This window comes from Bos javanicus, chromosome 15, assembly GCF_032452875.1.
Source record: "Bos javanicus breed banteng chromosome 15, ARS-OSU_banteng_1.0, whole genome shotgun sequence".
In the NCBI taxonomy this organism is placed as follows: Eukaryota; Metazoa; Chordata; class Mammalia; order Artiodactyla; family Bovidae; genus Bos; species Bos javanicus.
Genome location: NC_083882.1, coordinates 52658366 through 52673109, shown reverse-complemented (window position 1 = coordinate 52673109; position 14744 = coordinate 52658366). Strand labels below are relative to the sequence as shown.

At 36.6% G+C, this 14744-nt stretch overlaps 1 protein-coding gene across 1 annotated transcript in view; it reads left to right on the top strand.

The window, feature by feature from the left end:
- The window catches only part of FCHSD2 (FCH and double SH3 domains 2), a 243650-nt gene that overhangs the window by 161898 nt on the left and 67008 nt on the right, over window positions 1–14744 (top strand). The window contains exon 9 of the mRNA XM_061380758.1: window positions 9103–9225. Within this exon, the coding sequence (XP_061236742.1) occupies window positions 9103–9225 (123 nt within the window). The remainder of the gene's footprint in view (window positions 1–9102; window positions 9226–14744) is intronic.

Sequence of the window (14744 nt, the reverse complement as noted above, 5' to 3'; positions counted from 1 at the left end):
TATCAAAGACTATTTAGAATGCCCATTGCTCTCAGAAAAAGAAGAGTTTGTTTTTTCTAGGCTTCATTAAGGAAACTCAAGAGATTTCAGCATAGCTCTGTTACTACAAAATCTCTGCCCTTCCTGGATCTATATAAGGAGGCCACTGTTTAAAGTTCTTACATTAGGGGAAATTGCATCAAATGCTTAGAAAAATGACACATTTTCTTTCTCCTAACTCCTAATTAATTTCCCTCTTCAAACAAGTTCCAGGAATTTATACTTTCCTATAAAATAAATGTGTAGTGGAACACCCTATAATTCTAAGCCTCTGAATTTGTCTTTAGGATATCCCAATTTTCCTTTACTATTTTGAGTATTTACTACTGTGAGTTTGGGTTCCAAACTCAACTGATTTTAGAGATCAAGTTGATGAAATGAATAAAGAAAGCAAAAGCAATATATAAAGGAATACTGTAATATGTAAGGAACATATATATATATATATAATATAAGTAATATATAAGGAATCTGAAAAGAATATGGATGTTCAAAAGCATTCAGAAGCCTTTCAGCTTTTTCAGACTATTAAAATGATTAAAACAAAAGCCTCATGGTTTCTCAATTTAGATATTATAGACTTCTTCCCATAGCAATTGGTACCAAGTAGTCAGAAACAAAATTTGTGTTTAAAAGTTACATTTGAGTGAGTTCCCTACCAAATTTTTGCATGGTGAAGACCACTGAGAATCTCATACTGCCAGATTAACTCATATTTGTATAAACCTTGAAAGAATGCTTATCCTGCCATTTCTGAGGATATATATGAATTCTAATGTATCAATGAATATGAAATTTATGGTTGTGCATGCAGATCTCTATAGGGATAGAAGTTTGTGCACATCTACTGGTTTGAAATTGAACAAACAAGTGTACTTAGAGAACATTCTTGTGCCTTGTCATGTAAATGCTAGACAGGGCTCAGATGCATCTTTATCATGCATGTCCTTGTCAAACTTATAGTTGGGACACTTTTATTGTAAGCTTTAAAAGTTTTTACCTTACTTTAAATTTATAAGAAATACATGTAGCTTTTGGGTTGTATCTGATTCGGCTTTGAAATAAAAATTGTCTATTTCAAGCTTTTGGATCTGTTTAATTGAAAAGAAGCAGAAATAGTAAGGCAGGCTGTTGAATTATTATCACTTGCACCTAGTGATCTGTATGAATCAAGGGTGACAAGAGTGGAAGCTGCAAAAGCAGGCCCCAATTATAAGAGAGGGGAGGCACTGAAGATTTATTTTGAGAGTGAAGTAGATATAATCAGGCATTTACTTTATCTTAATTGGGTCGGCTTTACTCTGATGAAAAAATAACATTTAGCATGTAATTTACAGACTTAAATTTTAACCAGTCACTATTTCCCTTCTCTGAGCTTCACACTTATATATCATACTGTCTCTTGAGCTAAACCATTGTCTTCTCCAATTGCGCTTCTTCTTGTGTTCTTGGCTCAATGTATGATATCCACTCACCTGCCTAGATCAGACACTTGGAGGTAAAGGTTTACTTTCCCCTCTGCCTTTCTTTCAACATCTAGTTAATCACTAAATCTTGTTGATTTCATTTCTTACTTATCTACTACCTTCCAGACATCCTGTTTCATCTGGGTTATTGCAGCAATCTCCTATTGCCCTGTATCTTGCCAACCCATTTCTACAGTGCAGCTAGGAGAATGCTTCCAAACCACGTATTTTACTTGACTGCTACACTATGTTCATTAACGACTCATTGCATTTAAATTAAAGTACAAGCAAAACAAAAAATCTTCTGACTGCATGATCTGGACAGGACTTACCTCTTGATTCTTCACTTATTCTCCCCATTTCTCTTCCCTGTTATCCCAACAATGTACATCTTTTAGTTCTTCCAATATTCCTCTCTTGCCTCTAGGTTTTCACAAAGGCTTTTCCTCTTTGTTGACGTCTATCTGTCCCTCTCCTCCTTGGTTTTGCTAACTCTTGCTTATTAAGATTTTCACTTAATCATTATCTATTCTGGACAGCCCTCTTGTCTTTTTGCTTTATAACTCCTAATGATAGCATAAAATCTTAGCATAAAATAGGCACTTACAATGCCTATTTGTCTGTCTTTCCTTTTGGTTTGTTAAGTTCCATGAAGGGAAGGATCTTGTCTGTTTACCCCTGTGTCTTCTGTGCTGAGTTCAGAGTTTGACATACTGGTAGTATTTAATATGTATCTGTTAAACAAATAATATGCCAGTCAGAATTCACATGCTAAAAAAAAAAAAGAAAAATGAGCCCATACTCAAGTCCCATATCAGAAAGGTAAGCCTAATGATGTTATATAACACTGGTAAAAATTTGTATAAGCTGGAAAAGAAATTAATTTCACAAAACTTTGTCTAATGCAGTAGTTCCAAACCTTTTTAGTAGTGGCATTTTTTATATGGAATCCCAAGACATAAAACATATATGACTCTGCATCCCTTCTCTCCCTCAAATCCTATTCTCTTGACCACAGGGGTAAACTTACAGGCCAAGCTGGTATGCAAGAGAGAGCATCACACCCCTGCCCCTTCCTCAGGGTTATTGAGCAGATTTTGGCACTTGACCTAAATTAGGTGATCTCTGGGATGGAAGGTGAAAGATAAGTTGAAAATGGCCTATTCTTCCCACTAGGAGACTCAAACCAACTCACAGGGAAAAGCAGTGATGAGAAACTTGGCAGAGTAAAGCTGGGAGTGAGGAGCAGAGGAGAGGGGCAGAGACTGTCCTTGAATTGGGTAGTTCCTGAGCAAGCATCATCTTGTCCTTGTGATTTGTTTACCTGAGCCAACAAACTCCCATTTTGTGCAAGTTACTTTGAGTTGAATCTTTGTTATATGCAGTTAAGAGACTCCTTACTAAAGGGTGATAGATGGTAATTGTAGCTTATATCAGCCCTTCCAGTAGGCAATTTAGAAGCATCCTCCTATCTGCAGTGTGCAAGTGAGTTGGTGGGAGGGACAACTGTATGCCGAGCAATAGGAGATTGCAGCAATAATCCAAATGATATAGTTACTAAGTACTGTGATAGATAGTGATAAAGTACTCTGTGTGATAAGGATAAGTACTGTGATGGAAGAGTTTTTATAAAGCATTTTCAAGCTCTCTCCTTTTTTTCCCAGTAATTTAATTCTGTTTTAGGGAACTAATTCTTTTTAATTATTGGATTTTTATCAAAGTCCATATATGCAATCTACCTAGTAAACACAAACCAGGTTGAGACAGTACTACCCAAAATTGCTTTGAACTTCATCTCTCAGACCATCACTGGTTCAAACAACTGTAGTTAACTTGAGGCAGGGGTAGAGCCAGTCATAGGGTAATCATCCACTTCTTTTGCTTTGAATTCTAACCATTTCTTAAGTTTTGTACCTCCTGCATTAACTTTATGAACATGAGCAATAATACACCTAGGCCGGAAGGCCTCCAGCTATCTTATTCTTATCAACCAGAAAAATTGGTACATAGGTAAGTTAATGAATTCTGTAACCCTATAAAATTTGGGGAGTTCTGGTTGGGTTCCCAGAATTCTTAATATTCTCATCATGTTCTGGGGAACGTGATGATATGATGAAAGAAATATTTTAAAATTAATCTCTGTCTGGTAGAAGATACTTCCAGTCACTTGTCCTACCTCCTACCTAATGTAAATTCGTTAAGCCTCGTTTGAATTGCTGAAGCCAAGAGATGCCTTTACTGTGTTTGGTACATGATTAATGATACGTTTTTCTCTTAACTGGAATACAGTGAGAATAGCTTGCCTATGGGCTTCCGAGGTAGCACAATGGTAAAGAATTTGCGTGCTAATGCAGGAGACGCGAGAGACTCAGGTTCAACCCCTGGGTTGGGAAGATCCCCTGGAGTAGGAAATGGCAAACCACTCCAGTATTCGTGCCAAAAAATTCCATGGACAGAGGAGCCTGGCAGGCTATAGTCCATAGGGTTGCAAAGAGTTGAACACAAGTGAGCAACTCCGTGTGGGTGCACATGTGTGCGTCCACGCGCGCACACACATACACACACAGACACACACACGCAGAGTGCCTATAAGCTGGCTAATTCAGGGCATTTTTGTTGCTATATTAAACTCTGTAGAGTAAAGCATTCTTTCATTTATTCTGTAAATGTCTTTGAGCATCTGCTATCTGCCAGGCTCTGTGCCTGAAAAAGACTTAATCCATGACTTGCAGTAATACCCATGCAATATACAAATTATAGAAACACTAAGGAGGAACTGGTTAAATCAGTTTTGTAAAGCATTTGCAATATTAGTAAGCCATTAATAAATATTAGTTGCCTGTTAGCCATCATTATTACTATTTGAGTAGGTGAGAGAAGGGGAATGACATTGCAGGCTAAGAGAATAACTTAATTGGAAACGTGATAGTAAATGTCATTTTCCAGAATGACTTATTGTGGTTGGGATATGATTACAGTACAGACAACAGTGATGAGAGATGATACTGATGAGAGGTAATTTGGGACTAGATTATAAAGGATCTTAGATACCAGCTAAAGAATTTTAACTTTTCAAAATGTATAGTGGGAGCTTAAAATTTTGGGGGATAGCACCACTTTTTCTTTCTAGTCTGATATTCAGATTTTCTTTTTTTATGGAAAATTTCCCATATACACCAAAGTAAAAATAGTAATATAATGACCCCCATGTATTCATTACTCAGCTTTAATGATTATCAATATGTAGCCAGTCCATTGAAGACTTTTTATGACATTTATTTGAATTTATTTATTTTAATTGGAGGCTAATTACTTTACAATATTGTATTGGTGATTTTTAAGCAAAGCAAAAAAGGTGACTAACACTGTGCCATTCCCTTACATTAGTTGATCTTTACAGTGTCCCATGGAGTATGTGGTATTCCCACTTTCCCTATTTATAGAAGAGAGAACCATCAAAATAATGAAGTAAAGGTTCTGAGATTCTAACCCATATCCAGCTTATTTTCAGAACTCAAGTTCTTTCCCATGCTGCCTTTATAACTCTGAAGTAGAGCATGGTTCTCAGTTGCTCATTTGGCTACTTGATATATTGGTGCTATTGACCCTATTCACGATGGATTTCTACCTCCAGTCACTGTGCTGGAGTCACAGGGTCACCAGGATCTAAGTCTATGTAAATATTCAACCTAATCAGCTAAAATGACTATTTAGTCCAGTGGTTGTCAAAGTATGGTCCCCAGACCACCAGCAGCAAGTTGTTAGAAAATACAAATTCTCAGGCCCTACCCCCAATCTACTCAGAAACTTTGGGGATGGCAGCGCATGATGCCTGTATTCCCATTTGCTATGTTAAATAAGACGCTCCAGTGGTTTCCTGCAAAAACAAGGTTATGACTATCTACCAAGAGCATTTCTAAAGCAAAAACCTCATATCAGCTGCATGTTCATTTTTTTACAAGTTCATGAAAAGTAGTCGTAAGGTAAGAATTATTATTCAGACTTAACACCAGCAGTCTCTCTGGGGATGTTACATAACCTCATGGAAAGAAATCTTAAGGAATTTGCACTGTCTATATTTATAGTGCTTACTGGTGCCATCTAGTGGTTTAAGCACAATGGAATTTGCAGTTTTATTACTGCTTTGAGGACACAATTTGTGGTTTTAAGTCAGTTTTATAGTGAATGTTTAATTAAATAACCAAAGTAAGAAAAAAATATTTTTCCTTACTATAAAACCTCCATTGAGAATTCTTAGATATAGCACAAAACACAAGCGAAAAAAATAGTTAAATTAGGCCACAACAAAATTTAAAACTTTTGTACATCAAAGGACACTACTGATAGAGTGAAAGGGTACCCCAACAAAGTGGGAGAATATATTTGAAAATCATATATCTAGTAAGATGTACTTAGTCGCTCAGTTTTGTCTGACTCTTTGCAACTCTTCGGACTGTAGCCCTCTAGGCTCCTCTGTACATGGAATTTGTCAGGCAAGAATACTGGACTGGGTTGCCATTTTGTTCTCCAGGAAATCTTCCTGACCCAGGGATCAAACCTGTGCCTCCTGTGTCTCCTGCATTACAGATGGATTCTTTACTCTCTGAGCCATCGGGGAAGTCCATCTAGTAATATATATGTATCCAAATATATACATATATGCTAAATCATTTTAGTCATGTTCAACTCTTAGCAACCCTATGGACAGTAGCCCACCAGGCTCCTCTGTCCATGGGATTTTCCAGGCAAGAATACTGGAGTGGGTTGCCATGACTTCCTCCAGGAGATTTTCCCCACCCAGGGATCAAAGCCGTGTCTCTTACTTCTCCTGCATTGACAAGCAGGGTCTTTACCACTAGTGCCACCTGGGAAGCCCAAATATATAAATAGTACCCAAATATATAAAGAACTCTTACAACTCAACAACAAAAAGACAAACAACACCAATTTAAAAAATGAGTGGAAACTGTTATATTTAAAATGGATAACCAGTAAGAGCCTATCCTATAGCACAGGGCACTCTGCAATGTTTTGTGGCAGCCTGGGTGGGAGAGGAGTCTAGGGGAGAATCGATACATGTATATGTGTGGTTGAGTCGCTTTGCTGTCCACCTGGAACCATCACAACATTGTTAATGGGCTGTACTCCAACATAAGATGAAAAGTTTTGAAAAAGTGTGTATTGGTGGGCTGCCATCTGTGGGGTCGCACAGAGTTGGACATGACTGAAGTGACTTAGCAGTAGCAGTAGCAGACATTTCTTCAGAGAATATATACACATGGCCAGTAAGCACTTGAATAGACACTCAACACTATTAGTCATTAGAAAAATGCAAAATCAAAACCACAATGAGATACTACTTGGGCAGCTTGAATAATTAAAAAACAAAACAAAACAGAAAATGGCAGATGTTGTTGAGATTGTAGAGAAACTGGAACGTTTATATATTGCTGATGGGGATGTAAAACAGTGCAGCCACTGTGGAAAACAGATTGTCTGTTCCTTAAATAGTTAGACATAGAATTTCTGTCAGGAGACCCAGCAATTCCACTACTAATTATATACCCAAGAGAATTGGAAACAGGTGTTCAAACAAAAACTTGTACACAGATGTCCACAGAGCATTATTCATAATAGCTAAAAAGTGAAAACAACCCAAAGATTCACCAACTGATGAATAAATAAACAAAATGTGGCATATCCATAAAATGTAATATTTTTTAGCCATAAAGTGAAAGTTGCTCAGTCATGTCCAACTCTTTGCAACCCCATGGACCATACAGTCCATGGAATTCTCCAGGCCAGAATATTAGAGTGGGTAGCCTTTCTCTTCTCCAGGGTATCTTCCCAACCCAGGGATCGAACCCAAGTCTCCTGCATTGCAGGGGGATTGTTTACCAGCTGAGCCACAAGGGAAGCCCGAGAATACTGGAGTGGGTAGCCTATCCCTTCTCCAGGGGATCTTCCGGACCCCAGGAATCGAGCCGGGATCTGGCATTGCAGGCGGATTCCTTACCAACTGAGCTATCAGGGAAGCCATAAAATGATGTACTAATTCACTGATGAACCTTGAAAATATGTTAAATGACAGAGGCTGGCACAAAAAACCACATATCATGTGATTCCATTTATATGGAATGTCCAGAAGAGGCAAATTCATTGAGTTAGAAAGTAGATTAGTCGAAGATACAGAGAACAGACTTGTGAACATAGTGGGGGAAGGAGAGAGTGGGATGAATGGAGAAAGTAGTATAGCTCTATATACACTGCCATGTATAAAACAGGTAGTTGGTGAGAAGTTGCTGTATAACACAGGGAGCCCAGCAAGGTACTCTATGGTGTTCTAGAGGGGTAGGGTGGGGGGAGGGGAGGGAGACCCAAGAGACAGGTGAGATATAGATATAGATATATGTATATGTATGTAATTGTGGCTGGTTTGAGTGGTTGTATGACAGAAACCAATACAACATTTATAATGTTGTAGCAATTTTCCTCAACTTAAAAGAAGAAGAAAGTAGATTAGTGGTTGCCAGAGAGGGAGAGAAAGGTAGGAATGGATGTGACTACTTAATGGGTATGGGATTTCTTTTGGAAGCAATGCAGATGCCCTGGAATTAGATAGTAGTGATGGTTGTACAACATTGTGAGTGTACTGAAAGTCAATGAATTGCACACTTTAAAATAGTTCAATGGTGACTTAAATGTATGAATTTTCCCTGGTTTTAAGATCTCTGTTGATTTGCAAGAACCTTTATTTTTATTATTATTGATGTATTGATATATTTTCCCATCATTGTTGCTAATATGTATGTATTCTATTTGTTCTGCTTTTTTAACCGAAAATTGTTCAATGCGTTGTTTACCATCTACACAGTTTCCACGATTTTTGTTTTGGTGGCTGTGCATATTTTAGTCACTATGTATAGCATAACTTAAATCATTTCTCAAATGTTTAGTGGTTTTCTCTTTTTTTCAATTTTTAAGGAGTCCTGATCTAAATACTTAAATAAATAAGAATGTTTAAATTTCTTTGTAGATATTGTATTGATGTTTCTTTCCCAAAACAGAATTTCTGACTCTTTTTTTAAATTTTACTATTTCTATTGTGGTTTTTCTCTGATTGCTGTATAGTAAGAATATATGAATTTAGAATCCTACCAATAATGGATGAGGGAAAATGGAGGAAATTAATGTTTATAGAATGTCCATTCTGTTCCAGGCACTGCATATGGATCCTTTTCATCTATTATTTCATTCAGCTCCCATGCCTAATCTTATAAACGGACTAGAAATGTTGACATAGCTAGTAAGCAGATGAGCAAATATCAGAAACCAAGCATTTTGTCTCTCAAGTTTTATACTGTCCCCACATCTTTACCAGTATTGGGCTCTACCTTTTTTGAGTTCCTACTTATTAGAAAAATTCAGTGTTTTCCCAAGTGATTGTTTAAGATTTATATTTATTCTTTACTTAGCAACCTACCTATACCTTTTATTTTATATTAATAGATTTTAAACTGAATTTAACATTTAAACAGCAAGCATTGTATATCAGAGCTTTTTCATAATTTTTTTGCTTTTGTTTACTCTTTTATAGGCTCTTGATGGAAATGTGTATGACCATCTTAAGGATTATTTAATCGCCTTCAGCCGGACTGAGCTAGAGACATGCCAAGCTGTGCAGAACACATTCCAGTTTTTATTAGAAACCTCCAGCAAGGCAAGTTACCTTCAGTGAAGTATGCGATATATCCATTTAGAATCAAAAATGTCTTTAGATACAAACAAAATGAATGTACCAATGACATTAGAATGCTTTAAAGGACAAATTTTTTGAAAACAGTATTCCTTCTAACAAAGTTGAAAGGTGTTTCGTTCTTCTTGATGAAGGTCAAAAAGGGAGGTGATGAAACAGGCTGTCTCAGGACAGCAGTCATTATTAGCATGTCTGTTGCTTTTGAAAAGAATAGTTTTAAGAACTTTATTTTCCACTCAAATTAATTTTGAATGCACTCAGTTCATAAAACAACAGAGTCATGTGTCGATGCGAAGAATAATAAAGGGACACAAAAAGGAAAATTAAAATTTTATAATTGATAAACAAATTAATGTTATAATTAACTTGCTTTAAACAATTAACCTTGCCTTCTATATGCTGTCATTCTTTGATAGTTATCTTTTCATTCAAGTTTGCTAGCATGTCACACTGTTTAAATAGAAAATAAATCAAATTGTTTTTCTTTAGGATCTGACAGATTAAAATTTTTTACAGTAGAGAAAGTATCCTTGGGAAGATAAATTGTTCCTGTGGTTAATTAATCTTATTTTCTTTCTGATAAATTAAGTGCATAGTAAATGTTTCCTGACTGAATGCATTTATTAAAATACATTCATTTTATGACTATTATTTTAAAAGATCCAGTTCAATTCTCATTTTTGGCCAGAGGAGTGGGAACTGGCCAATACCTTAGAAAGTTGTTTGGAAAGGAATCAGGGTATCCATATTACAAGACAGAGGCCAAAGACAGGAAAGAAAAGGGCGCAGTCTATGTCCCTTTTCTTTTCCTGAATTGCCTCCATGTGTATTTATTATTTTCAGTGTACCATAGCTCCAATTCTATTTTTAGAAAAAAATTTTAAATGCTAAGTTCTCGTGGAAATACAAATATCACTAGTCTGGTGCTTTGAAATCTTGTCATATTTTTGTATTCTTATATTTTTACCCCTAGGATTCAATAAAAGATGTAAAAGGATGAACATATAGAGAGGATAAATGGATGGGTAGATGGATAGTTATGAAAGACAATGTAGAAAAAATGTTAATTAAAGAGTCTGGGTGGTGGTTTACAGGTGTTTCTGCACAGTTCTTTTTAATGTGTATACATTTGACATTTTCTACAAGAGAATGTTGGGGGTAGAAGTCTATAAAAATGTCTTGGTTTGTTCCTTTTATGACGAAGTTGATTTTTAACTAGTAATCAGATTGTTTATATGTACTGGTCCATTCGGGTTTTCTGTATCTTTTTTAGTGTATTTTGGTAACTTCACTTTCCTAGACAAATTGTCTATTTCATTTATCAAATTTGAAGGCATAAATTTGCATATAAACTTGTTTGCCTCTGTAATCGTCTCCCTTTTTATTTCTAATATTATTTGTGCTTTCTCTCTTATTTTGATTGGACTTGCCAATCTATTTTATTAATCTTTTCCAAAAGCCAACTCTTGTTCTACTTCTCAGTGTTATTGTTCCCTATCTCCTTAATTACTACCTTTATAGTCATTATTTCTTTCTACTTTATTACAGTTAATGTTTGTAGGCTTCTTTTTCTATTAGGTTCTCTATTTTCAGCCTTTTCAAATAAATCCACTTGAGCCTAAAAAATTTCTCTTTCTACTGTAATTGCATTCTGTGATAGGTACATAGGGCTTTTTAAAATAGCATCTGCATTTCCCCCCCTCATTAACCCATGAATTATTTAGAAGTTTTTCCAGTTTCCATTTAATGGAGGGAGTACTTAGTGAGTGACATTTTTCATTCCTAATTTTGTCAGAGAGATTGTCCCTAGACAAAATTTTTTTTGAAATATTTTTCCAAGAATGTTTGAGCATACTGTCTTTAGTTTATAAAACAGATAAGCATTTAGTCTTTAAAATGTGCTACTATTTTATATAGCAGTTCACAGTTTTCTAGTTTTTAATACAACCTCCATGAGGTTGGTATTATCTTGCTCATTCTGTAGAAAGAAAAACAGACCCAGGAAGTTTATGTGATTTGCCTGAGGTCACAAACACACACATACTGTTTTCCATGCTCTACTAATGTCTATATTATCTCTTTAGCTTATATTGTTTTCATAGAAAATGAATTAAAAATGTATAAACTGAATTGGACACATAAAGAGATAAGCCTTTATTTTCCTCTACATTCACTCATATGGGTATCTTACTCCCCAGGGATGAGGAAGAAATAAGATGCTCTTATGTTTAGATTGAAAGTGGTAGTAATAAAAATTTAATAAGAATGATGTAACTAGGAGATGTGCCCTTTTATTCCTAGTACCAGAAGAGCTCACACCTAGAAGTTTTATGCCATGTGCTTTTCTGTTAACAAAGAGCTTGTTCTGCTACTTTTGTTATCCTGCTAAAAGCAACCTAGTGATCTGATAATCCAGAAAGAAGTTTAAAATTTTTTTTATTTTTATTCTACACCATTACTAGCTTGTCTTTGGAGGAAGTTCATTTTTTTTTCCACAGATCTAAATTGTAACTGTACATGTATTTTGGGGGTAATCCATAGACACATTGTAAATTTTATAATGCCCTCTATACGTTTCATTCCCTAAAGGGAAACAGCTGGCCCTAGGAACTTCTGTTTAATTTTAATTATTTATGAAAGCTTGCTTTTCTTCTTAATATTTTATGAAATGCATTGTTCATGTAACTGAAGCAGATACTGTCAGAGAGATTTTCTCTAGTATAGTAATTCTAAAGGTGGTTCTACTGGCCTTACAATTTGTTTATGTATGCTTGCTTTCTGTCTGTATAAGGAAATTCCTACCAATTAATAATATAGCTCTTTTAGCAACTCAAAAATAGCAGGGTTATTCTATATTTCTTCAGAAATTAAATTGTCTAGTATTGTCACTCTTAATACCTTAAAGATGTGCCAAAAAAAAAAAACTTAATAAAATAAAGGGGAAAATCACATGATCACCTCAAAAACACAGGAAAAGCATATGACAAAATTCAGTACTCTCTTATGATAAAAATGCTCAGCAAATTAGGAATAGAAGGAAACTTCCTGAACATGGTAAAAGGCATTTTTAAAAAACCTACATCATATATCATACTCAGTGTTGAAAGACTGAAAGCTTTCCCTATCTAAGATAGGATCAGACAAGGATGCCCGCTTTCACCACTACTATTCACCACTGTGGTGAATGGGCCTCCCTTGTGGCTCAGCTGGTAAAGAATCCGCCTGCAGTGTGGGAGACCTGGATTCAATCCCTGGGTTGGAATGATCCCCTGGAGAAGGGCGAGGCTACTCACTCCAGTATTCTGGCCTGGAGAATTCCATGGACTGTATAGTCCATGGGTCGAAAAGAATTGGACAGGAATAAGTGACTTTCACTCATTCACCATTGTGCTGAACGTCCTGATCTGAGCAGTTAGGCAGGAAACAGAAATAGGAGGCACCAAAATGGAAAGAAAGAAGTAAAGGATATATTTGCACATGACATGATTATATATAAAAAACCTTATGCTGCTACTGCTACTAAGTCACTTCAGTCATGGCCGACTCTGTGCGACCCCAGAGATGGCAGCCCACCAGGCTCCCCCGTCCCTGGGATTCTCCAGGCAAGAACACTGGAGTGGATTGCCATTTCCTTCTCCAATGTATCAAAGTGAAAAGTGAAAGTGAAGTTGCTCAGTCGTGCCCGACTCTTAGCGACCCCATGGACTGCAGCCTACCAGGCTCCTCCATCCATGGGATTTTCCAGGCAAGAGTATTGGAGTGGGGTGCCATTGCCTTCTCTAAAAAACCCTATAGAATCCACAAAAGTCCTGGAGCTAGTAAATGAACTCAGCAAAAGTTGTAAATACAAAATCAAAACACAAAAATCTGTTATGTTTCTATACTTCATCAGTGAATTAACTGAAAGAAAATTATGAAAATAATTCTAGTTACAATAGTATTTGAAGAATAAATACCTAGAAATAAATTTAACCAAAACACAAAAGACTTGTACATTGAAAAATTATAAAACATTGCTGAAATTAAAGAAGACCCAAATAAATGGAAATAATAAATGTTTATGGATTAGAAGATTTCATATCTCTAATATTTCAGTATTCCCCAAAGCAATTTATAGATTCAGTGCTGCTGCTGCTAAGTCACTTCAGTTGTGTCCAACTCTTCATGACCCCATGGACTGCAGCCTACCAGGCTCCTCCGTCCATGGAATTTTCCAGGTAAGAGTACTGGAGTGGGGTGCCATTGCCTTCTCCGAGATTCAGTGCAATTCCAATCAAAATTCCAATGACCTTTTTTGCAGAAATGGAACAGCCAGTCCTCAAATTCATGTGGAACTACAAGGGATCCTGAAACATTGAAAAGGAAAAACAAAATTGGAGGACTCACACATCCCAGTTTTAAAACTTACTACAAAGCTATAATAGTTAAGAGTGTGGTGCTAGCATAAGGCTAGACATGTAAGAATTGAGAGTCCAGAAATAAGCTCAAACATCTGTGGCCAATTAATTTCCACAAGGTTGTCAAGGCCATTTGATAGAGAAAGAATAGTCTCTTCAACAAGAGGTGATAAAACAATAGCATAACCACATACAAAAGAATAAAGTTAAACCCCTTCCTCACTCCATATATAAAAATCAACTCAAAATGGGCCAACAACCTAAAACTGTAAAATTATAGAAGAAAATACAGAAGTAAATCTTTGTGACCGCAGGTTTGCCAGTTTATTCTTAGAGTTAACATGAAAGCGCAGCAGCAAAAGACGATAGATAACTGAACTGGTGGGCTGCAGTCCATGAGGTCGCGGAGACTGAGCGACTTCACTTTCACTTTTCACTTTCATGCATTGGAGAAGGAAATGGCAACCCGATCCAGTGTTCTTGCCTGGAGAATCCCAGGGACAGGGGAGCCTGGTGGGCCGACGTCTGTGGGGTCGGACACGACTGAAGTGACTTAGCAGCAGCAGCAGCAGCAGCAGCATCAAATTACAAGTTTTTGTGCATCAAAGAACATTGTGGAAAATGTGAAAAAGGCCATAGAATGGGAGAAATATTTATAAATCATGTGCCTGTTAGGAATTTAATATTCAAAATATATAAATAACTTTTACAACTCAACACATAAAAGACAAATGACCCAATTTAAAAATGGGCAAAGGACTTGAATAGATATTTTTCCAAGGAAAATGTACACATTGTAAGATCCTAAGCACCATTTGTTATTCAATTCAGTTCAGGTCAGTCGCTCAGTCGTGTCCAACTCTTTGCGACCCCATGAATCGCAGCACGCCCAGGCCTCCCTGTCCATCACCAACTCCTGGAGTTCACCCAGACTCACATCCATCAAGTCAGTGATGCCATCCAGCCATCTCATCCTCTGTCATCCCCTTCTCCTCCTGCCCCCAATCCCTCCCAGCATCAGAGTCTTTTCCAATGAGTCAACTCTTTACATGAGGTGGCCAAAGTACTGGAGTTTCAGCTTTAGCA